Below are 23,250 nucleotides of genomic sequence, written 5' to 3'. Positions count from 1 at the left end.
ATATTAAATTAATATACACTAATATAAATAAACAATAATAATATTTATTTTAACAATGTCAACACCGGAAGAGGTTATTTTTCCTCCTTTATACATCAGATCTGTCATTGACAAGACTGCTCAGTTTGTTGCCAAAAATGGCCATCATTTTGAAAATCGCATTCGATTCGATCAATCAAAATCAGCAGGTTCTAATAACAATAAATTTAGTTTTCTGGATCCCCAAAATGCCTATCATCTTTACTATAAATTGAAGCTCTCAGAGCTCCAGGGTAACAAAGGTAAGATTCCTTCTTCTCCTTTAAAGCTTTTTTTAGTGCCGGAAATAAACCCCTCAATTCCACAAGCGATCCTAGATAAACGAAAACGACTCGAATTAAAAAATAAACACAAAGAAAGATTACTGGCGCTATCGGACTTCAGATCTGCTACAGAATCGCTTCAAAAGCCGGAAGAAGACTTATTTACACATACACTTCCGTTTATTTCATCTTTAGACCTGTAAGTGTATTGATAGATTTAATAAGACTGTGTTCTAACGATGTTTATAGGGAAATAATAAAGAATACTGCGCTGTTTGTGGCGAGGAACGGGCACAAGTTCCTAGTTGACCTAAATAAACGAGAAAAAAACAACCCACAATACGATTTTTTGAACCCATCGCACTACCTGTTCAGCTTTTTCAGCAACATAACGGACTCGTACACAAAGTGCCTAGTGCCGCCGAAGGCGCAGATAGAAAAGCTGAACCAGATAGGCAAGGACAGACTATATTACCTGCAACTGTGCCAGAAACGCGCGGACTGGGACGCAAACGAAGCAGAAAAGCTGGAGTCGGAAGAGGCGAGGAAGAAGGAGGAGAAGCTGGAGATGATGTCGCTCGACTGGTATTCATTCTTTATAGCGGAGACCATAAAGTTCAACGACGTAAGGAGCAATATATAAGCACACACATCACTGCGTACAGGTGGACGAAGACCTGCCGGTGCCAATAGACTTCTCAAACCCAGACGCACTGCTGAGGTTCTCGTACAATTCGCTCTTCGCGCCGAAGGCGGAAGTGGAGCTTAAAGAGGTGCGCGCCAATGCAATAAACGTTTTTAGGTGCCCCTCGTCAACGACATTGCGGAAATCGATAGCAAAATTCAACTTTCAGAGCAGCTCGTTCAGCCTGAAGTTCCAGCTGAGAAGGCGGAGACTCCGTCGAAGGCCGAAGCTGAGGAAGCCTCAGCGCAGCCGTCCAAGTTCTCGGACCCGCCAGTGTCGACTAAGCCAGTGAGAGACGACACAAGAATAGTCCAGGTGGGTGAATTTGCACATTGCCCAGTGTTTTACCTGTCAAATTCATATGTGTTTGTTATTCAGTTACGTTTGCCTGCTAATGCCTGTGCCTACCTAGTGTGTATATCTACACCTGCTTTAACATAACACTTTCACAGGATGGAGACGAGGTGATCAAGGTCAAGAGAACGTATTCGAGGACAAGGAAGTCGTCGGACACCGTGATGCAAAAGTGTCCAATCACAGGCCAGATGGTCCCGTCCTCAGAAATGTCGGAACACCTGAGAATTTTACTCCTGGACCCGAAGTGGAAGTGAGTTGAAAGCGTCATATGCTGTTTCAGGGAGCAAAAGGACAAGTTTATGGAGAAGGCCATGCTCGACTCAGCACTGGCGCCGCTCGAGGGTACGTTACTTACGTGGTTACACACCAGTGGGAACGGTTTACGCCACCTAGCGACCAAGATACTGTAATTAACTATTGAGCATTATCCAGTGACCGTAGCTGAGCCCATAGCACTAAACTAACCTATTTCACAGATGTTGGAAGCAACCTATCGAGTCTCGTGGCACGCAGGCCTGACATATTCGGATCTCCCGAGGAAGAGGTTAGTAGATGGCATCAAACGAGCATTTATAGATCAAGGACCACACTGAGGGGAACCAGTACATAAACCTAAACGACGCCAAGAGAAAGAAGGTATAACATGGAGTAAAACTTAATATATTAAACTAAAATTCATCTGTTCCTACGCAGTGTTGCATTAAGCTTGCTATTGTAAGAGATATGTCAATGTTTTCCTTTTCATAGCTCATTATGAGAGAGCCCTTGTGGACGACCCAAATTAACGAACACATGTTCAAAGCATTGTCGTCGTGAGCCGTCACGAACGTCGTGCAGTGCCTGAAGTACTTCTGGAGCAAGTCGTATATGGGAATGCCGATCTCGACATCCTGGAAGTTGGGTTGGTCCATCACGTTCTCGGATGGAGGCTCATCCACGAGAATTATTCTGTAAAACTGCCTGTACAGCACCAGACGAGTGAACGCGAGCGTCCTCAGCTGCGTGTTGGACAGAGCCATGTCGCTGTTGATGTAGTAGTTCCTGAGGCACTCCATCGTGAGTGACCGCTCAGACTTAAATGATTTGGAGGGGTATGGGTTCTTGTTTTGTGTTTTTGTTTTAGATTTAGATTTTGATATTGAAACGTCCTCGGGCAATATTATGGTATCTAGCTTCTTCCCGCCCTGTAGGTCGTTGACGAAATCGAGGAGGCCGCACAAATCTAGAGCTTGGTTAATCTCCTCGTCGCTGAACAGCTTTCTAGGGTCCAGGAACCTGCGGATGGTCCACCCTTTGAACACGAAGGGAAGCTGGGGAAGAACGCCGAGTATCTGACCCAGAACCACCTTGGGAATGTTGTTGAGGTCCATTCCGTCCAAGATTACCTGCCCTGTCCTGTTCCTCATGGAGTTCTCGAGCACCGATAGAAGAGTAGTCTTACCGGAGCCGGTCCTCCCGATTATTCCCACTATGTCTCCTCGGTGGGCGGCGACGTTGATGTTTTTCAAGATCATGCCCTCCTGGTTATGATCTGGGGTCGTGTACACACACACGTCCTTCAATTCAATGCCAGAGTGCTCAGGCGCCACGTAGCGGTCCACGTTTAAGACGTTGATCTTGGGGTTGAAAAAGAAGCGCCTTAGAGCCTGGAACCTTCTGTCGTCGGCCTTGAACTCCGCCGATCTTCTCTTCAACAAATGCTTCTTATACACATCCGCGTAAGCCTTGTTGCCCGGATTTAGAACGAACTCTTCGTGGCAGTTCATGGACTTTCCGAACTTCAGTTTCTGGCCCGGGGGGATGAAGTACTGGAACCTCTGAATCGAGCACATGTAAATCTCCAGCCTCGCAATGCTCATGGAGTAACTCGTGAACGTTTTAATGATGTTGATACTCACCGAAAGGCCGAGGGCGAAGTGTCCGACGCCAATTTTATACTTCGTGTACTTGTTGCAAAATACTGGGATGATCAGAAACAGCAGGGTCGTTGAGAATATCCAGTTTGACATTATCGTCGACCATGTAACTATCGCCTTGTGCAAAAACCTGCATCTCATGTAATAATCGGTGTGTTCAATGAGGCTATCCATGAACTCAGACTCCTTTTTAAAGCCTCTGTACATACATGATCCGGTAATGCCATTTTCGCAGATCGCGTTGATGTGCGACATCGATTCCAAGGAGCCCATTTGCAAGTTTCTGGAGCTGTTGATGTATTTCGAGAACACACACTTGTAGATGATCACAAGTGAGACCGAAACGAACGGAATCGAGAGAGGCATGATGTAACAAAGCGTCATGATGCTAATCAGTGTTTCTATCAAAAGCATGAGAGAAGAAGAAATAGCGTAGCCGAAGCCCTCATCTATCTGAAAAATGTCACAAGACAGATACGTGATAATTTGACTGACTTGTTTCTTTATTTTAATCACAGATGAACTGTTTTTGAATATTGAATTGATGCAATACTCGTGAATTTTACGAGATGATACTATACAGGACGCCGAAAATAATACTGTTGATGTGACCGTCAACACAACGATTATCGTGGTGATAACCAGAATAATGAACAATGAAGTATTGCACCGAGATTTAACCCTTTCAAAATCAACAAAAGAACCACTGTTAAACTTGTCAATGTTCTTTTTGATGTAGTCAGATAAGTCGGTTGAAAGAATAAACTTAGCATTGTCCATTACAGTGTAAACAACAGTTATAATTATAAAAATAATAAAAAGTGATAAGGCTGGCCTCATGTAAACGAAGTACGGATTGAACTTGACACCAGATAACTCATCCCTAACAAACGACTTGAACGATTTGTCGTACTTAGTTCTAGTGACCTCCCTGCGACCAAGCCTAGTAGTAGAACCAGATGAACACAAATTCAACATGTCACGAGTTAAAAGGTTCAATTGATAAGGACCAGTGTTCGTCGACAAGTACTTGAAGTCTTCGGGGGTGTGAACCTTGTTATTAATGAAATCGTGCAAATAACAAAAGAATTTCAAAGACTCGTTCTTTATTCGATATATTGGAGGATTGGGAGCCCCTTTTAAACCTGATGGTTCGAGACAAGTGTGGAGGTAACGTCTAGTAGAAGATAAGACCACAGAAAGATCGTCCTTGATGAGTACTCCAGTCTTGATGTTAAACAAATTGTTGAACACAGTTTTCGAGACGAAAGGATCGAGACCGTGGAAGGGTGAGTCGAGGCACATCAAGAATGAGCACTTGCCGTTGTTGTAGTCAGAGTTAACCTGGTGGAATATGAGATAGGCATATATGGCACGAGCCATTTCCATTCTCACACGCTGACCACCACTCAGAGTGTGGGCGTTGTCAGATACGACACGGAGGTCACCCTTCTCCCAAGTGGATATATCAGACTGAAGTTCAACTGCCTTCAACACCGTGTTGTATATCTGTTCGTCGAAGCGATAGCCAAATGTGATGTTTGATCTGATGGTGCCCTGATGTAACCATATATCCTGTGAAGCATAAAATATGGGCATTGATGTGTGCAATGGAACAACAGCCATTGACCCACCAACCAGAGTCATCTCACCAAGCATTGACTTTATGAAGTTAGATTTACCAGAACCCTGAGCACCAGTAATTATGGCAATCTCGCCCCGTTTCAGTTGAAAATTAACATTGTTGAGCGAAGGCTCGTAGTTGTAATCCAACAAGTCCTTGCTCGAACAAACCCATGCAAACGAGGCGTCCTTATAATATACAACAGCGTCATTCGGAACTTCATCGGTCACCTGAACTACGTTTGAAGAGGCTTTCACTGAACCAGTGTACTTATTGTCACTAATGTAAAAGTTAGGGGAGCACCTCTTTGCAAATCTTCTGACCCTGCCGAATGATGTGTATGAGGTCGTGATCCTTTTAATAGAGTGAGGCAAGATGTTCATAGAATCCATAATTTTAAAAAATATATAAAAGGTGGACATAAAACCTGACGTGTCAATGTCCGTTATAATACTGGCATCTGTTACCGTCTTTACGAAACCTCTTTTCAAAACGTAAAACGATATGTTAGTGAAAACGATGTACATTGATTTGCTCAAGAGCGTCAGAAATATTCTGCTCAAAAACAAAATCAATTCGTTATTTCTGCATTCGGTAATAATATTCATTGCTATATCTTCGCATAGCATCTTGTTAATGATTGGCAAACCAGAAATGATCTCAATGCATTTACTGATTCTGAAATCCTTGAGTAGATAAATCAAATTCAATACGTAAGTGTTTAAAGCTTCAATTGATGTCATAATGATAACGCAAAGTATTCCAACGACGTATAGAACCCACATGTTGACCCTGAGTTGCATTGACATCAAAATAATTCCGTAGATGAACCTCGACAGAAAGTTAACTATGTAGAGCATCGATTCAAAAAAGAGTGAAATATAGTACGAATCAATGAACTCGAATGAGAAAATCTTCGGACCTATGTCTCTGTTCTGATACCTCAGAGCTGGGCAGAATAATGGATTTTTGTAGCAATTTGAGTCGGGAGAACACGTGTGCAGAATCTCTCTGCACGCGGCTATGTCATTGGAGCCATTTATGTCATCATAATAATACCTTCTGTGGCATATTCCAAGTTGAAAAACGGTGATGGAAAACGAATACTGAATCATGTTTATAAGCCTGTACAGGTAGAAAATGAAGTTATCCGAGACCAGTCCGTCTATCAGGTTAAAAAGGACGAAAGCGAGAACCAGCAACAATGTTTTCGTAAGGTCTATGACTTCTCCACCTAGAATCTTAAGTAGCTTTTTGACCAAAAGTGCGATACTCATGCTCATAATGTTCGTAATTATGATGCCCACGAGTCCAAAGAGCGTTCTTTTCCAAAACGTTAAGAATATAGCTCTTATAAATATCTTCCGATAGGCTGCTGGTCTTCTGTCCAGTTCCTTCGAGCTAGTATCCAGCGTTTTGAACAATTCCAGTCTAATTAGGCCATCGCTAACGTGTTTCGAAAAAATGGGCTGCCAGTACAATATTTGATCCGGTACGGGCAAGGGGTGTAACTTGTAAGGCTCAATGTACCCTTTTGAAATATACCTAGCCCATTTATAGACCCAGTTCATAAACAAAAACTTAAAAATGGTGTTATCGTCATGGTATTTGAACCTTTTTTCCTGATTTTTATTTTTAAAAAAGGATTTATCATATAAGCGGCTTTCCCAGAACATGTGTAAATCTCTATCTAATGTATAATCCGAATACTCATTAGAAGAACATAGTAATTTAGAACTATCAGTTTCGCATCCTTGTACGCGTTTATCCTTAGGAGCCATTTTTAAAAATAAAATGATTATGCAACCAGTTCCCCATGTGTATGAAAATTAAAAATATAAACTGTATTGAAGCAACATAGGTTTGATTAACTTTAACAAAAATTTATGGCCGTATAGCCTATTATGTTATTTTTCTAAATCTTGCTTTTATCGGCATTGATTGATTACACATATATGTTAATTGGTCTGCCACCTTTTGTTCTAACCATTGCACATTATTCATACACTATTTTATTTACCCATTTCACATCTCATTACTTTATCTTACTTATTTATATCCGTTATCACCCCTTTTCATCACCTACTTACTTCATCATACATACCTTATTCATCACCTACTCTCTCTCAGTCACCTCATATTCTCGCAACCTATTTTCACCTACCTTATTCATCACACTTAAATTTCCGCATTTTTATTTCGATATATCATCACTTGTTATAATCTTACATATGTTAAAATTTGAATTGTTTTAGCAATTGCTGTTGGCCATACTGCGTCGAATATACCGGATCCCATCCGAACTCCGAAGTCAAGCGGCGCTAGGCCCGGATAGTACTGGGGTGGGGGACCGCCCGGGAACACCTTTGGGTGCCGACAGCCTTTTTTATTATATTAAATTAATATACACTAATATAAATAAACAATAATAATATTTATTTTAACAATGTCAACACCGGAAGAGGTTATCTTTTTTTTTCTTTATTTTTTATCCTCCTAATCTTTCCACAACATTTTTTATTTTTTTTTACTTTATTACTCATTTTATTTTTCGTTGTTTTTTATATATTTTTATTTTCAATATATGCATACTCGTGTACTTTTATTTTACATATTTAGGCTATTCTTATTTATCATTTCTCATTTTCAGTGACCATGACATCGTTGTACTCGATCTCTTTCAACATTTTGTTTAAATCCCTAAAAATGCATATTAGTTCGATATTGGCCGTACTCTAGTATGGTCTTTTCTTCCATGGTAATATCGTCCCTGTTCATGAGATTTGATACGGTTTCTGAAGATATCCGTTGCACATTGCATTGTCGTACCTGTGGATTTCTTCGTAAACTGCGGATACAAATAGTGCAGCTTTATTATTATTGCGATGGCAGTGTTGAAAAAAGTGGATGAAATAAGACCTAAAGCATCTATTGAGAACGTCATTAAGTTACTTGGGTCATTACCAACGAAGTCCCAAAATGCTCTTATCACACTCTCTATCAGGGTGCCAGTACTTGAAACGTCACCGGCTTCCTGTATGAACTTGAGCCGGGGTAAAATTTGTTTTCACGCACCTTCGGAGATTCTGCTTCCAACGCTATTAGGTGGATACTGTAGAGATGGAATAGAGCGACATCGTGTTTGTTGAGCGGCTCCAGGGACCTTCCGATGTTCTCAGCGTCCCTTATTATTGAAATCGCCGATTTATCCCTGAAAACCATAATTTATTTAGAAATTACCATTCTGAATAGCCCTTCAAAGATTTCAGCATGCCTGCGTAGTTCTCCACCAGGGGCTTCAGCGCCAACTCGTGGCCAAACAGGTCATGAACGAATCTCGTACTCGGATAACTAGGCAGCCCCGAGTTCATAAGTATTTCATACGCGTTGGGGTTCATTGATAATAATGTGAACACTACGCTTCTCAGCTGCTTCACCGCCTCCTTGTCGGACTTGTTACACAGTTCCGTGATGATGTTTATCAGTGAGACCGACTACACACGTGATTGATATAGGCTATACACGCACCTGAAGGGCTGAAAGCTGAAAGAAATCTATTTGAAGCGACGTTGAGGCTATGAAACTTGATATCCCCTCGTATATGTACTTATTGAGCTTTGACAGCAGTAGAATCAACAGGTTCCCAAACAACCTAATTTTGTCATGATTGACGAAAATATAAATACAACTAAGACATTAGCTAACGTATCAAATACAACTAAGGTATTAGCTAACGTATCAAATACAACTAAGACATTAGCTAACGTATCAAATACAACTAAGGTATTAGCTAACGTATCAAGTGTGACTGCAATCTCAGTGACTTTTTAGTTATCTACTAACCTGAACTTAAACAGTTGCACTAGCACATTTACCGGTACCCTCAGCACCAAGTTGAGCGGATTCTGATTAAGTGAAAGAAAATTCGATGACAGTTCTCTCTGATGATTTAGGGAAGTGTCTGCGTCATAGGTCGACAAATATATGTCGTTAAGCGATAACTTTGCAGTTTCTCCCGAACTCTCCGCAATGAAGCACGTGATCAGTGAATCCAACACTGCGAGGTAGCATACCGACTTGTTGTAGAGATACGACACTCTCAGGTAGTCTGAGATCCACTTCCACTCGATAAGATGCGATATGTTTTTATTTTCCTGCACATACATACCATTACTGACGTGATCTAAGCGTACCTCTCCGTTGCCATTGCTCAACTGATTGAACAATCTTTGATTCCTACAGTGCGAGTTAGCTCAAATTACGTTAAAGTGTACCAATTTATCTAATACAGGTCCTAACTAATATAATATATGGCACGTTAATCTACAAATAACAACTTCTGACTTCAAAAACACCCTGGTTATTGTGTTGTACATTACTTCTGCCCTAAATGAGAATACGTGCGACTTAACGGTTTTCCTGTCCATCATTGCCAGCGAGTTTGACATGAACGTTGAGAACTGAAACATGCGAGTGTAGTATTCGTCGTGGCCCTTCAGCTTCAGGTGACGTCTCAGGAACGAGGTTGTGAATTCGTTCAGCGTGTACTTGATTGAGTAATTTGTGCAGTTGCAGATGTATATCTCCGTTCCGAAGCTCTCCATGACCACCTTTTTAAAGTCCGGGAGAATGTACTTCAGCTTCTCGTCAGTCGCACAAAACTGCACTGCTGGCGACCAGGGCAGGCTGTATATCAGCCTCATGTACGACACTTCTGCCACTCGTATGTTCGAAATCTGGTTGTGCAGGGCTATCATGTACAGCAGTACCACTCCCACTCTGTACTCCAACTGCTCCACTTCGTCATAGTATGTTTTAAACTTCAAATTTGCCAGGAAGCTGTACGTCTCCGCATCCTAATGGCGAATGAACTCCTTCAACACTTCTTACCAAAAAGGCGTTTATGTTCGAAATTTTCTGAGCCAGCTCTCCTCCCCTGTTCAACTGCTCCGCGAATGCCTTTATGAACGACTCCACAAATATCTTCAGGTATATACACTCTGCCTGCGACTGGTTCTTCAGCCCAAAATTCCCACTGTACGGGTGATTTGTCGTCTTCTTTGCTGTGCACGCCTTGACTATGTGATTCACAATCAGCGACATGAACAGATTCGTGAAAGTGATGTTCTCGTCGTCCGTCAGCAGAACCAGGTTCGAATAATACAGCGAAACATTCTGAACTCGCGTGAAACTGACACATGCAAACTTACCATTGCGAAACTACCCAAAACCCTCAGAAACGACTCCGAGTGCGGATATTGCAGGTCCAGGTAGTTGTTCTTGGATTCCAGAAACGAGTGGAGAATTCCAATTGCCATCGTGTACCGATCCCCGTGCGATTGATATGCCAACACGTAGTTGCTGACCAGCGTTTTCAAAATCGAGTTCGAGAACGACACCAACAGCAGCTCATAGTTCCAGTACGAGGATGCTATCTGGTCAAACAAGCTGGTGAGCAGACTCTCCAAAATCCTCGTCTTGTTAACTAGACTGAAAAAAACGAGCAGCCTGTTTGTTGAACATGTTTCCATCAGGTTCGACAGTGCTCTGCAATCTTCGCAGTGCTCCTCAAAATTGAAACTTTCCATGTGCTTCAGGATTACGTATATGTACGAAAGCCTATTGTTCCAGCAGTTAAAGCTATATGCCTGGTCTGCCGACGTCCTTTCTTTAAAATAGTCTAGATACTTAAGTTTTTTTGATACGAAACCTGAACGTTTACAGAGTTCAACTGAGTTGAAACTGGAATAATTGTTTTCGAATGTGTACGACCTGAAATGCGTCACTGAGATATTGTGGAAACACTCTCGAACCAGGTTTACAAACTCGTTAAAGTCCGCCGACGTGTTAATGTTTTCCAAATAGTTAATAAAGTACAATTCCAGCCTAAGAATATCATCTCCTTCGTACTCTCGAATTGACTTATACAAAAGGGTGTGTTTACCCGAAATCTTATCATTATAGTAATTTTCAATAGAATATGAAGAAAAGGATATCTTTATGGAATCTACACATAAAAATGAATAAGATTAAAATACCTATTAAATTAGAATTATATCCCATCCGAACTAATCATACACGCTTCATGGCAAGATTCTACAATTTTAAATTTAATATATAGTATACACAATTAAATATTAGTTTGTTTAGAATTAGAAGTCATAAAATCAAATCCAGGAATTATATCATTTTGACTATTTTATATTGGGTACCAATAATTGCTGTAAATTAGTTGACTGTTTTTTGTGTAATGATGTGAATATTGATACACATCACCATGTATCATACTATAATATTTGACTTTCATTTTATTTCGTGTAAAATAAATTCCTTTATTATTTCGTATTTAAATTGATGTGTAACATGTTTAGTTCACCTTTTCATGTCAATAATAACACAAATTATCATTTTTTTAATACACATTACATGTGAATTTAGTTATTCGCTGGATTCTATACAAAAAAACGTAAGACATACATTTTGTTTTACAATCAAAAGACGATCGTTACCAAACACGTTTCACCCAGATTATTCTGTTCCAGGAAGAAATGGATATGATGAATGTTATAATGAAGTGTTTAACAACGGTAACTCTGATTTATATTTAAAAATTTTAAATCGTGGTACTAAATTGTTTGCTCAACAAAAGTATGTGCAAGTTCATTCGTCCAATCCTTCCGAAACACTTAGTCACTACTCAACTTTGTTTTCCGATGATTCAGCAAGTTGGTTAGTTGAGGATCTGCCAAATGAAAAAAAGGGTAAGAAGGTTGAGCAGGTGCCAATTGAACAGTTGGACGATCCTCCAGACAACGAAGACTTCATACTGAACTTCGTAAATAATTTTGACCCGGTACAAAACAGCATGAGACTTAGCTGGTTGCACCCAATGCCGTGCTGTATATCGCAAATGGCCGCGTTTCACTGCGTAGGGGACTTTATGCCGAAAAGCTTGATTCGCAATTGCTTTGATGTAACAGATGGATCAAACCTGGATGAGATACTTTATACGAAACTAGGACCATATTATAGCACACTAAGCTACGATTTATTCTTTAAGTATCAAAAGGGGTTTTATTTTGATATTGACGGAACCGATTTTGTAAAGAGTGAAATAAAGCCATTGAAATTGGTAAAGCCTCCAGATTGCCCAGAAATGGAGAGTGAGAAGCCGACGCCATCGATACCACTAGGCTGGAGAACATTCGCAGTATTGGGACTGTTCAACTCGCCGACCGCAAAAGGTATGTTCGTGTCCACACATATATTTTAGAGGACCCTTCGGTGTACTGGCCCAGCAGGCCGCTGACTGACGGAGACCCTCCTCCGAGGATATCGTCGGCGTTGTTTAAATACGGAGATAAGTTTAATATTATAGCGTCGAGAGACGCAGTGGCACCCGACGGGTCGCTACTATACGCAAAAGATAAAGTGGATCCTGGAGAGTTCTTTAGAGGAGAGAAGGGAGATATGTCAATAATAACATCCGAGCCACCGGAGGAGTACAGAAGAATAAGCAGGGACACGTACAATCACATGATATCTGAGGACGGAATGTGGTTTAAGAAGCACTTTGAAAACGTAGCAGGGTCTCTGTCACTGTTACAGGCACTATGGGCACGGTTGTCGACAACAATAATAAAGTCGACATCGAAGGTGATAAGAATGTACAGACTGAAGACGAGGAAGCAGTATTCAAAGGGTGAGTTGGAATTGAGATCATTTTAAAATTTCAGAAATATTTTCAGCTAGGAATAGGATGGACTTGTCGGAGTTAGATAGGGACCGGAAGAAGGGACCAGTGGAATTTAATGTGGGCGTGCTGTATTTCATGGCTGCGCCGACCCTTCACCACGCCTTGCAGCTCGTTTGCAGCGATCCCATGGCAAGGGCGAACCTATATAAGAACCTGCTGATGTTTGAGGTGGAAGACGCGCTGAAGGACAAGATGGTTACGCCAAAAAATGAGGACGTTGACAATCCCAGGGAATATTTAATACTAGGTATCTATGACGTCTGTATTCTGGAATTATCTATGGTTTCGCATACACAGCTATACAAATATATCGTGTGCATCAATATAACCGATGCTTTAGGAAAGTATTCGCAACAGGAGCCCATACATATGCTGAGTGATAGAATGTTGAGGTTTCTGATCAGGTCGAATTGCGTCAAGTCGTACTTTGAATTGAAGAGTCCCCGCAAGGATAATTTGACTGACATTGAGATGCCTTTGGAGCAGCTGCTGCCGTTTAAGCAGTATTTGAACCTGATGTTGAAAGATAAGAGAGTGAGGAGCGCGTGCCTGAACGTGAACTCGAGTGCGCCCATAGGAAACCTGACTCTTATAAATAAGTTCGAGTTGGACGAAGCAATAGAGTGGGCACACAGGAACCCATACACCAGAGCAGGCTGTTACGACAGCCTATTCGTGACGATGGCACACGAAGTGGGCTTTTACGGAGAGAACAGCAAGTTTGTTCTGCCAGTGCCAGTGAGCAAAAGGCTTATGCCGCACGGCCAGGAGTACGTGACAATAAACAGAGATCCGATAAAGATTTTGGCAGAGCGAATGAAGCAACACTCAGGACACATACTTACAGTGCCATTTAACACGAGTAAAATAGTGAGAAAGATGAACCTGAAGACAGAAAAAGTAAAGAAAAAAATGGCAAATAGGGCAGACAGACTCGTGATAACCCTGAGAAAGAGCGTGGCCAACAAATACACGAGCGAAAACATATCTAACCTCTACACATCGACACAGAATGATCTAGAAGACTACGAGGTGCATGAAAGGGGGAAGTACTCAGTGTTATTGCCGTCAGACAGACTCGCGGTACGAAGCGGGAAGCTGGCCAAGGTCCAAACAATGCCGCCGAGCGGCTGGTACACACTGCACAAACTGACGAGCATACTGGAAGAAAACGCGCCCACGGAGCTGGATAGGCCGTTTTACGCAAAGTTCCTCAGGGACTACATATACGTGTCGCTCCCAGAAGGGCACTTCTTCGAGCCGCTGTACAAGTACACGGACAAGCTCTTCCACGCCCGGGAGCCGGGAGAGCTGGACACGGACGTGAGCAGCCAGGAGATGCTCATGCTGGAAAAGTACAAGGTCAAGCCGGTGACGGGGTTCTGGATAAAGAAGAAGGACTTTTACCTGTTCAAGAACAGAGATCACGTGGTCATAGCGCAGAACAAGGAGGGGGGAGACCGGGCGCTCGACGAGAAGGCGCTGAGGGCAATACTGGTCCAGGACGAGGTGAACATGGACATGGTGAGGAAGGGGGCAGGAAAGGAGAGGGTGGACACTGCGAGGTCGTACACGAGGCACGAGGGAAGGCTCATAAGCCACCTGACGCCGGAGGAGAAGCTGAAAACGGCATTCACGGTGGAGCCGCTCAACAAATTCTGCGAAAGATACACAAAGTCGGACGATTTGCCGTACTCCAGGTACTACGAGAAGGGAATTGGGTACTCTGAGGACGACCCGAGGCATCTGATGGCACACTACCCATACGAGGTGTACCAAATCCACCTGGACTTCATGGAGAAGCTCGACCGAGGGCTGGTGTCACTGGAAGACGACCCCCTGAAGATGCTGGTGGAGGGGGAGTACGAGCCGAGTGTGGAAGGCAACTCAGTTTCAACGTGGGAGGACCCTGACGTCGACCTCCTCAACACCACACCAGGTGAGAAAAACGCATCGCCTCAGTCAAAGTAGTCTGTAATTTGTAATTTCCAGATAAAATCACTGGAATCGCGAACATAGCTGCTTCTTTCAGGATTTATCGCAATCTTCACACCCTCTTGAACGCAGTACCATGAGTGTCCGGATCGACGCCCTCGGGCCAACTCCCGGCCAAATTTGCTACGAAATAAGTGGCATAACACTGCTGAAACACTATATCGCAGCCTTCGTCCTCGTGGTGAACTTTACGGTGATTATTGCCGCGCTGGCGTTCCTCGTCCGAGTCGCACTGTCGCTGAGGACGCTCCTGGTCTCCGCGCTGCTGAGTAACCTGAAGCGCGTGGCCTACTTCAACGCTCACAGGTCAATAACGGTCATACACAGTAAGCTGTAACTGGTGTGCTACGACTACGTAAAGCGCTCAGCGTAATGTATTATATATTATATTACACGTCAACTATTAAACCTTAAGCATGTTCTCCCATACTTGAACGTTCCGCATCAGGACCAGAATTTTCTAAAAGAGAGTGTGTTGCGGTAAAATTACCTGTGGAAGGCTCGCCCTCTCATGCTCAGAGTAGTCCAGACGTGGCGAAATCCTGCGCAGGAATTCAGGCACCTTGGCAGGCGAGTGGCAGGTTCCCTGCTCAGAACCGTAATGGCACCCGACCTGTGCACTTAGGGTCCTGAATTCCTCCAAAAGGTCCGGATTCCACTGGGATTGTGCGGTTATCTCCTTGAAGACGAGGCTCAAGGCAGGCATGACTACGCACCTGAGGAGGTTTCTGCAGTGCTGAAACAGCTGCGGGTGCTTTGCGACGTCAGAGACCCTGATTTCGCGCAGGTTTCCGCCGCTCTCCGTGGGCCTCTCCTCCTCCATGTGTGTGAGCATGCTCTTGTACATGTCCTCCGCCAGCTCCACCACCTCGCCCACGTTCCCGCTTGTGAGCAGTTGCTTGACGTACTCGCGGAGGTGCAGCAGGTACTCCCACCCACTCCCGATAAGCAGACTCGCCTTTAGCCTGTTCCTAATCAAATCATGGTTTTCCAGAGGCCCATCGGGGCATTGCACCGGCTCCCCGCGCTGATAATTGCTGTTATCAGAGCTGTTGGTACCGACACTGTTATTGGCACCAGTATTATTGGTTGTAGGACAGTTATTGGCACCGGTATTGTTGGTTGTGGCATCGGTACTGGCGTTTGAGTTGTCACCACCAACGTTACTACTAGTATTGTTGCCACCGACACCACTGCTGGTACCAACAACATTGGCGGCTTCCATGCCTTCGTACTCGATCCCGAACGACTCCATTACGCTTGACAGCGACCCGCTGTAGTCCATCTTTGCAAACAGCTCCGTGTTCGACCCACTCTGGTAAAACCTGAACAGCGAGTCCAGGTTAAACTGGTGTGTGCTCAGAGTGTTGTTTGTGAACTCGAAGTGGTCCGCGGTCAGTTCAAACTCCTCGTACCTTTCCGAAAATACCGACACTGTCTTATTCCTCTTGTACACTATAAACGCCAGGCTGTCCCCCAAGTTCAAATACTGCTCTTCACACCCGAATTGTTCCCAACATCCTCCAGAACTATTTGTTTGGCCTGTATGTGCTCCAAGTTCTGAGGTGTGTCCTGGATGTCCTCTCGCGCAATGGCCCTGAAACCCTTGTTTCTCTAATCGGCTCCTCAACTTCTCATTTAGCGTAACTGTGCAATTCTTCGCCGTGTTGACGACTTCGATTTTAATTATGTTGTCCCTCGAGCTCGTGCCCAGTTCCACGTCGATCACGTGCCTCAGGCCGCCCTCGCCCTCGTACTTCAGCATAACCAGCCTCAGATTCGTGGTTATCATGCAGAGATACGCGTCTGTGTACTTTAACGTGTTGAATATCGAGACTGGGGCCACCTCCAGCTCCACCTGGCCGATCAGCGTTCTGTTTTCTGCCACGTTAAGCACACTCAGGTACGTTCCCGCCTCTCCGTCGAACTTTTGCGCCAGCACCGCCACGAGGTCTCCCAGGCTCTCCATGTGTGTCACGTATCCTCTGTTCAGGTACTGGACCCAGTGTATCTTAAAGTCCGATTCGTCGAAGCAGCAGAGTGCGCTTGTGACCGACGTGACTGTCTTAGAGAAGTTGACTGCCAGCACCTTTCTGGAGGCCACTGTTATTGCCACCGAGCTTCTCAGCACCGGGTGTGAGAACATGCTTCCGTTTAAGTACGGCCCTGTGCTACACACGTTCATCCCGCTTAGAGAACTCCTAGTTGTTCTCGACCTCTCTCCTTTGTTGGTTTTTGCTATCTTCATTGGCCTCTCCAACCTCACTGACGCCAGTTCCATCGCCCTCGCCTTGACTACTTCCGCACTCTCTTCGTTTATCGGACTCTCAATCCTGTTCTCTGCAACATGTGCTTCCTTCTGTCCCATTTCCGGTACATAATCTGTGTCCTTCCAGTAATGACTCATCAGTGCGTTCTCCGACCCGTAGTCCATGTCTAGCCATACTTCATGTACTATTTCCTGTTGAATCTGCTGTGTCACCTTCATCTTTTTCGTTCCCTTCGCTCTTTTCTTTGACGTGTTTCCCTTAGACTCACTCTCCACTGTAAAGTTACACAGGTAGAAGAAATCTAGCACTCTGTAACCACACACATGTGATATCGTCCTCAATCTCTTTACTCTTTTTGCCAAACTCTCGTTCAGCTTCGTTTTATACATGGTTAGGCACACAAAGATGCGATAACATGTCAACAAAAACGTGTATGCTATGTGCCCGAATATGTATACCGTTAAAACAACGTTTTCGTCATTTTTGCAACAACGCGTAACAATATTTTTACAAATTGCCTCCATGATTGCGATACCACTGCTAATTTCGCCAGGATTTTTATTAACACTGCTTCTAATTTCATCAGGATTTTTAACAACACTTATACTCATTTCACCGGGATTTCCGACACTATCGCCGCTATTCATGTAGTCACGCACACCCTCTACAATGCTTTCATCGATTTTGGAAATATCAACGCCTTTGCTAATGCAGCTGACGCACTGATTAATTCTCCCTTGTGTATTCAATGATGCTGTGCCTGAGTGCCTATACCTCCCTTCCGACGTGTGATTCAGCTCCGGTTCCGTTTTGTCAGACCCGCTTTTGCTTTCGTCCCTCGCTTCGTTCACCTGGTCCGAGTAGCTGAACAGGTCCTCCGAGGGCTGGCTCATGTCCTGCAGGTTCATCCCCTGGATCCTGTTCGTGTGGAACTTCGCTCCGATGTCCTCGTATGTGAACTGTATCAGTATCAGGCCTCCTTGACTCGAGGCCACCGCCAGGCACCTTCCGAAGTCTCCCCAGGAGAGGTCCTCAATGCTCGACTGTTCGTCGAGGAAGTTCTTAATCACGCACACGCACTCCGCGCTCGTCGCTGCTCCGTGGACGCTCTTGAACCTCCAGACTGAGAGCATGTTGTCGTCGCTCGACTGCGCCAGCAGGAAGTACTTCTCTTCTCCCTGCCCGTCTGCCAGGGTCGACTTCATGATGTCCGGGGAGAAGCGCACGTTCCTTATTCGAGCGGCGTGCCCTCTCAGGAGCAGCGGCTCCTGCTCTATGCTGTGGTCGCTCATGTCGAAGTGGTACTGCAGCTGGTTCTTGTCACAGCCGTTTCTGCTCAGCGCGTGTGCAAATGAGTCCGTGTTGTGGTTGACCTGGTAGCAGGTTGCGAACTCATGCGTGTTGATTGACGAGTTCGGGAATACCACGTTCTTCCCGTTCGGCGCCCAGGACACTCTCGAGCCTCCCAGCACGTCTGCGTTCGACGCTTGTGCCAGGTGATCCTGGTAGAGCACCCGCTTAAACGTCCACTTCACTGGCGACCCCGGCGGCAGTGGCGGCGACCTTCTCCAGACTGAGATTTCCTTGGTGCTGCTCTGCACTGCCACGAAGAGCGTCATTGGGTCCCAGGCCACGCTCTTGATGTATCCTCGCCCCGAGGCTGAGTCCGCCTTGTTTTCCAGGGCGTCGAACTTCGCCACGATCTCCTTCGTGTGTATGTCGAAGACGATAACGTGTCCGTTCATTCCTCCTCCGATGATGCTCCTGTTGTCCGGCGCCCAGCTTATGTCGAAGAGCTGGCCCATGTTATTCGGGCATGATAGCGTCGCCAGCGCCTCCCACGACTCCATGTTCCCGTCGAGGTTGTTGTGGTCCAGCAGGTTCAGGCTGTCCGACTTAACTTCCTTCGACTCCACCTGCACACTCTTCGATGTCAGTGAAATTCTCGAGATTCCTGCGTGGTTGCTCTTCTGCTTTTCCGTGCCGTCGTACTTGATCGTGTACTTGGTCACCTTCGTCGTCTCCTCGAGGGAATCCGGGATCTCCGCCGCGTCCCCTGACAGCTTCGACGCAATCATCTTTTCCATCAGCTCTGTTTTCTTTTCGTTCCTCCTGAGAATGTTCGTGATTCCTCCTGAATCTGTGCTTGCCAGGTACTGCCCGTTCGGCGACCATCTAACTGTCGTAACGTCGTACGGCGAGTGTTCCTTGAAAGTATACAGTAGCACACATTTGACTGGAAGTGCACATAATTTGTCATTTGTCTTTGCTATTGCCCATATTTGTACATATGTTCCTCCGGAAGTTGCGATTCTGTGTGTGTTTTCTTGTCTAGAATGTGGTTGGAAGTCTACGGCGCTCAAATTGCCTCTCGAGCCGCAGCACTTGTTCAATCTTTCGATTCTCATTTCCTCTTCTGTTCATAATTGTTTTTTATCTCCGTTGGTATCATATTGCACATTTAATGTGTTTTTTACACATATATATTATAAACTTTCCCAAGTCGGGGCTCGTATTTACTTTTTTATTTTTCACCTTCTTACCACATATTACCATTTACTCCTTCGATTTTTTATTTTTCAACCCTATTTTAACATCATTTTATCATTTATTCTATTTCTTATCTACTTTTATCTGTTATGTATATTGATGTACAAGAACATTAATCTTCCTATTCATGACTTTAATCCGTCTTATGTTCACTATTAAATTTACTTTTTTCGTTATTTGTTTGGTTTCCGTAGTTGCTTCTTTCCCAGCCCGCCTTAACTTTAAATCTATTTGCGTTGTTGAACCTTCTTCCTCTGTATGAGTTGTTTCGGTGGTGCCAGTTGCTGATCGACATCTTTCCGAAGGTTGCAATATCTATTTCTCTCTGTTTCAGGTTTTCTTCCCTCAGGTCGTTCTTCGAGAGCTTTTTCTCGTGTGACAGATTGTCATAAAATGACTTTTTATCGTAGAATACTTTCTGCTCCTCCTTCGCATTATTACCTAGTTCCTCTTCTTCTGACTTGTGGAGTTCTCCCATTAGGTCGTTCTTTTTAAATCCTTCTTTCTTCGTGAACGTGTAATTATCAGATGGCTTACTTTCCACCGTATCAAATTGAAATGTTTCCAAATTCTTTTCAGCTACCTTTTCTTTGTTGAAATCCTTTTCAAAATGCCTACTCGGTCTTTGATGCCTCTCGTGGTAGGCTTGGCGTTCCTTGTGTATGTTTGCGATTCCCGCATCTGGCTGTACCGTTTGTTTTTTTGGGTGGTCGTTAGACAGTGTTGATGCTGTGGTCTGGAATTCGTCGCGCTTATACGTTTTAAATATCGCAGGATCTTCGTACGCTGGCTCCTCACTCTGAGGCTTCGAGTCGTTGACTACAATGTCACTTACGTCCTCGCCTACAGCGTCTATGTTTGTGATGATTGACTTACCGCGAAAGACTACGAAATCGTGCACTTTGGACGACGGGGGCACCTCGTGCCCCTTCGATCTGCCTTCTGTTCCCATACAGCGCACATCATTTAAAACAATAGTTGAATCATCCGTATTGAGGCTATGCAGTGAGCCTAAAAATTATTAATTTGACGATAAGTAACTGCGTTACATACCTTCATATCTTATCCCAACTTTGGATATTAGTGATATTTTAGTGCCTATAAATGGTTCTATGGACATTTTTGAGAGTATAATCTAAGAATCCAATCATATATTTGAAATTTAGAATAAAGTTTAAAAGACAATGTGCTTAAAAACAGTATACAATACTAATATTATATTCCAATAAATCTCAAATGAGATGGTGTTATAAATATTTAATATTTGAACTAATGAAAAATATTAAAATTTGTTTCAAAACATTATTAACTGATTTATTACTTATGTAATCCCCCACACCGAATATTCCTTTATTCTAACAGTGATATTATCGAATACACATATTAAAACAAATAACATCAACTCCATTTTCTTTTATTAATTGTGAATATGATCCCTTGAAGGTTTTGGTTGATTCCACCAATGAGCTTTTCCTCATTATTTACCCATTATTATAACAACAGCCCAAAATTCTAACATTCCTGGTTCACATTTCCTATTTCTACTTACCGCTATATTAATTGAATGGCTAAGATTCATATTTGCCTAATCATTATAAGAAAAGTGTATTTACTACATCTTCTGGCCTACCATTGATAATATTGATATTAGATGTGTAACTTAAAATACCTAATAATAACACATTTACACAGGTCCTTCTATTCCATATCCATTAACAATACTATATAACTTTTTAAATTCAATTTACTGTTTTTAGTTATCTCCAGCTTTATCCTGATTTTCAACAAGACGACTTCACAAATTATGTAATATTGGCCCTACACTAAAACTAATTTTTTATTATTTAAAAATCCAGTATCAAATTGATCTTAAATTTAAATTATATGTCAAATTGTTTGTTTTTAGTTGCCATATGTTAATATGGATGAAGAGGATGATAGAGTTCCATTTCCTCATGAAAAAAACCCATTTGAAGAAGAAAAATCGACAAGTGTAAACAAGAAGAATATTGAACAGATTAAATATGATTTCGAGGTATAAAAATCTACAACTAACCTTTAATTGTTAGTCAAATAGGGATTTCAATAAGGACCTTGATCTTCTGCCTCCACTGATACCAAAAAAAGGTTATTCATATTCTTTATATCATCTGTGTTTATATATTTTTTGTGTTTATCTTTTTATTCATTCTTTAGATCCCGATTTTCCCGTATGTAAGCCTGATGGAATGCTCATTGGCCAGAATAACCCATTCTTCACCGAAGAATCTCATCAAAAAAAGTTAGTGATCAACTTACATAGAGATTTCATTTTTTACTAATGATTTACCTATAGGACCGGGTTACCTAACTTGAGGTACGATATAATAGGACCCTACGGCAACGAGGTTAACCCTGACATCGACACATATCCGCTTCACACATCAAAGAATAAAAAGGACGACATGCCAGACTTTGGTTTTAATAAGCCTAATTTTAATCCTAGAGGTCCGGGAGGCCCGGGAGGATTTGGTGGTTTCTTCTAAATCATACCCATACAATAATCATATTATGACTAGCGTCATTTGTTATTTGTAATTTAACAATTTCATCTACATATTTGTTAACTTTCAAATGCCATACTGAGTTATTCAATTAATGTTGAGAGGAATCTCCGCACATTTAAGTGTGTTCTGGGTGGTCGTCCTTTTAAACAATAATGTGTATTCATTTTCACAAATAACACCTGTATTAAACGGCTTGTTGAACGTTTACAAGCCTTATGGCCTGAGTTCAACTTATGTGTCAAATAAAATAAAAAACATAATAGTTGATAATAATTCTGGGAGGAAAAGGTGCCTTCTATTAATTAAATCCGATTTACAGGCTTAAAATACACGTGGGCCACGGAGGAACTCTGGACAAGTACACAGAAGGTAAATATATGTGCATCGAATGTTTATTTTATAGGAGTGCTAGCTGTAGGAATAGGCCTAGGAACAAAGGCGCTTGACAAATACCTCAAGGGTACACAGATTCCCATGAAAGATGCGTTTAGGCGAGAAGGAGTATCAGTGCACTGGAACATTCGGGTTTGAAACGGATACGAATGACCTTATAGTCTGTTAAACGCTTTGATAAACAAGTTTAGGGGAAAAGAATTTACTCAGCTCCCTGGAGCCACATCACCAATAGCTTGTTGGACACAGCAATATCCAGTATGAGGGGCTTCTATATGCAGGAAGCGCCCAAATATTCAGGTTTCAAGCAAACAAACGTCGCAAATCATGTTTAGCCAAAAAGTTGTCGGGAATACCTCTGTATCGGTACGCCATGAACGAGGTTGAGATTCCGTCCAAAGTGTCCCTGGTGCACATAATGGATATATATCGCATAAAGAACGAGGAGGTTGGCCCGACCCTACTCATTTAACCTGTAGCTCCCCAACTTTTCGCTCTTCGTCCGATGCTCCGGAGGAATGTACGTGCGCAGCCTAATAAGGGACATAGGGAAGCGCCTGAACTCCAGGGCCACGATGTCGTCGCTGGTACCTCACGTGCTAATATCGATTAGATTAGGACCAAGAAGCTAAACTTCGACGTTAAGGACTCCCTGGCCTTCGAGGACCTGACCTACGAGAACATTTTAAAGCACCTGATGCCTGTGCACTAAATCAAAGTTTTACGAAGCTACCCTGGTCACTTGCACACCAGGCCCAGTTTACAATGTAGTAACACATATACCACAAGATTTATTTACCTACGCGTGCGTGTGAATAACTACCATATTAATGCTTGAGTACAGTACAACCTTCGC

At 43.1% G+C, this 23,250-nt stretch overlaps 9 protein-coding genes and 1 non-coding gene across 10 annotated transcripts; 6 read left to right on the top strand and 4 right to left on the bottom strand.

Moving 5' to 3' along the window:
* Window positions 1-55: 55 nt before the first annotated feature.
* On the top strand, window positions 56-1,954 carry TOT_020000383 (splicing factor 3 subunit 1; the record flags this gene model as incomplete). Its single annotated transcript, XM_009692126.1, is given in 8 exon segments — window positions 56-281; window positions 318-480; window positions 498-927; window positions 968-1,075; window positions 1,105-1,302; window positions 1,440-1,594; window positions 1,625-1,686; window positions 1,821-1,954. The coding sequence occupies 8 exon segments, from the start codon at window positions 56-58 to the stop codon at window positions 1,952-1,954; spliced, it is 1,476 nt and encodes a 491-aa protein (XP_009690421.1).
* Window positions 1,955-2,012: 58 nt separating this feature from the next.
* TOT_020000382 (ABC transporter) lies at window positions 2,013-6,665 on the bottom strand (the record flags this gene model as incomplete). The annotated part of the gene is made up of 1 exon (XM_009692125.1): window positions 2,013-6,665. The coding sequence occupies one exon, from the start codon at window positions 6,663-6,665 to the stop codon at window positions 2,013-2,015; it is 4,653 nt and encodes a 1,550-aa protein (XP_009690420.1).
* Window positions 6,666-7,144: 479 nt separating this feature from the next.
* TOT_02r000003 lies at window positions 7,145-7,266 on the top strand. The gene has a single exon (XR_696409.1). It is a non-coding gene; the product is annotated as a 5S ribosomal RNA (ribosomal RNA).
* Window positions 7,267-7,597: 331 nt separating this feature from the next.
* TOT_020000381 (conserved hypothetical protein) lies at window positions 7,598-10,947 on the bottom strand (the record flags this gene model as incomplete). Its single annotated transcript, XM_009692124.1, is given in 9 exon segments — window positions 7,598-7,918; window positions 7,960-8,095; window positions 8,125-8,378; window positions 8,413-8,536; window positions 8,728-9,120; window positions 9,202-9,740; window positions 9,775-10,089; window positions 10,095-10,891; window positions 10,923-10,947. Coding segments are annotated over 9 exon segments (2,904 nt in total).
* A 319-nt stretch (window positions 10,948-11,266) lies between these two features.
* On the top strand, window positions 11,267-14,611 carry TOT_020000380 (uncharacterized protein; the record flags this gene model as incomplete). Its single annotated transcript, XM_009692123.1, has 4 exons — window positions 11,267-12,128; window positions 12,158-12,586; window positions 12,621-12,887; window positions 12,981-14,611. 4 exons carry the CDS (start codon window positions 11,267-11,269, stop codon window positions 14,609-14,611), a joined length of 3,189 nt encoding a protein of 1,062 aa, XP_009690418.1.
* Window positions 14,612-14,711: 100 nt separating this feature from the next.
* TOT_020000379 (hypothetical protein) lies at window positions 14,712-15,008 on the top strand (the record flags this gene model as incomplete). Its single annotated transcript, XM_009692122.1, has 2 exons — window positions 14,712-14,951; window positions 14,997-15,008. 2 exons carry the CDS (start codon window positions 14,712-14,714, stop codon window positions 15,006-15,008), a joined length of 252 nt encoding a protein of 83 aa, XP_009690417.1.
* Window positions 15,009-15,038: 30 nt separating this feature from the next.
* Window positions 15,039-19,313, bottom strand: TOT_020000378 (uncharacterized protein; the record flags this gene model as incomplete). The annotated part of the gene is made up of 2 exons (XM_009692121.1): window positions 15,039-15,095; window positions 15,126-19,313. 2 exons carry the CDS (start codon window positions 19,311-19,313, stop codon window positions 15,039-15,041), a joined length of 4,245 nt encoding a protein of 1,414 aa, XP_009690416.1.
* Window positions 19,314-19,588: 275 nt separating this feature from the next.
* Window positions 19,589-20,575, bottom strand: TOT_020001056 (uncharacterized protein; the record flags this gene model as incomplete). Its single annotated transcript, XM_009692120.1, has 3 exons — window positions 19,589-20,298; window positions 20,332-20,466; window positions 20,509-20,575. 3 exons carry the CDS (start codon window positions 20,573-20,575, stop codon window positions 19,589-19,591), a joined length of 912 nt encoding a protein of 303 aa, XP_009690415.1.
* An 801-nt stretch (window positions 20,576-21,376) lies between these two features.
* Window positions 21,377-21,980, top strand: TOT_020000376 (conserved hypothetical protein; the record flags this gene model as incomplete). The annotated part of the gene is made up of 4 exons (XM_009692119.1): window positions 21,377-21,490; window positions 21,525-21,582; window positions 21,652-21,736; window positions 21,791-21,980. The coding sequence occupies 4 exons, from the start codon at window positions 21,377-21,379 to the stop codon at window positions 21,978-21,980; spliced, it is 447 nt and encodes a 148-aa protein (XP_009690414.1).
* Window positions 21,981-22,092: 112 nt separating this feature from the next.
* On the top strand, window positions 22,093-23,106 carry TOT_020000375 (uncharacterized protein; the record flags this gene model as incomplete). The annotated part of the gene is made up of 8 exons (XM_009692118.1): window positions 22,093-22,289; window positions 22,321-22,370; window positions 22,405-22,461; window positions 22,493-22,554; window positions 22,586-22,694; window positions 22,730-22,842; window positions 22,874-22,981; window positions 23,008-23,106. The coding sequence occupies 8 exons, from the start codon at window positions 22,093-22,095 to the stop codon at window positions 23,104-23,106; spliced, it is 795 nt and encodes a 264-aa protein (XP_009690413.1).
* Window positions 23,107-23,250: the final 144 nt, after the last annotated feature.

Source organism: Theileria orientalis, chromosome 2 (assembly GCF_000740895.1).
Source record: "Theileria orientalis strain Shintoku DNA, chromosome 2, complete genome".
NCBI classification, from domain to species: domain Eukaryota; phylum Apicomplexa; class Aconoidasida; order Piroplasmida; family Theileriidae; genus Theileria; species Theileria orientalis.
The sequence above is the reverse complement of the archived record's forward strand: the minus strand, read 5'-3'. Positions and strand labels throughout refer to the sequence as shown.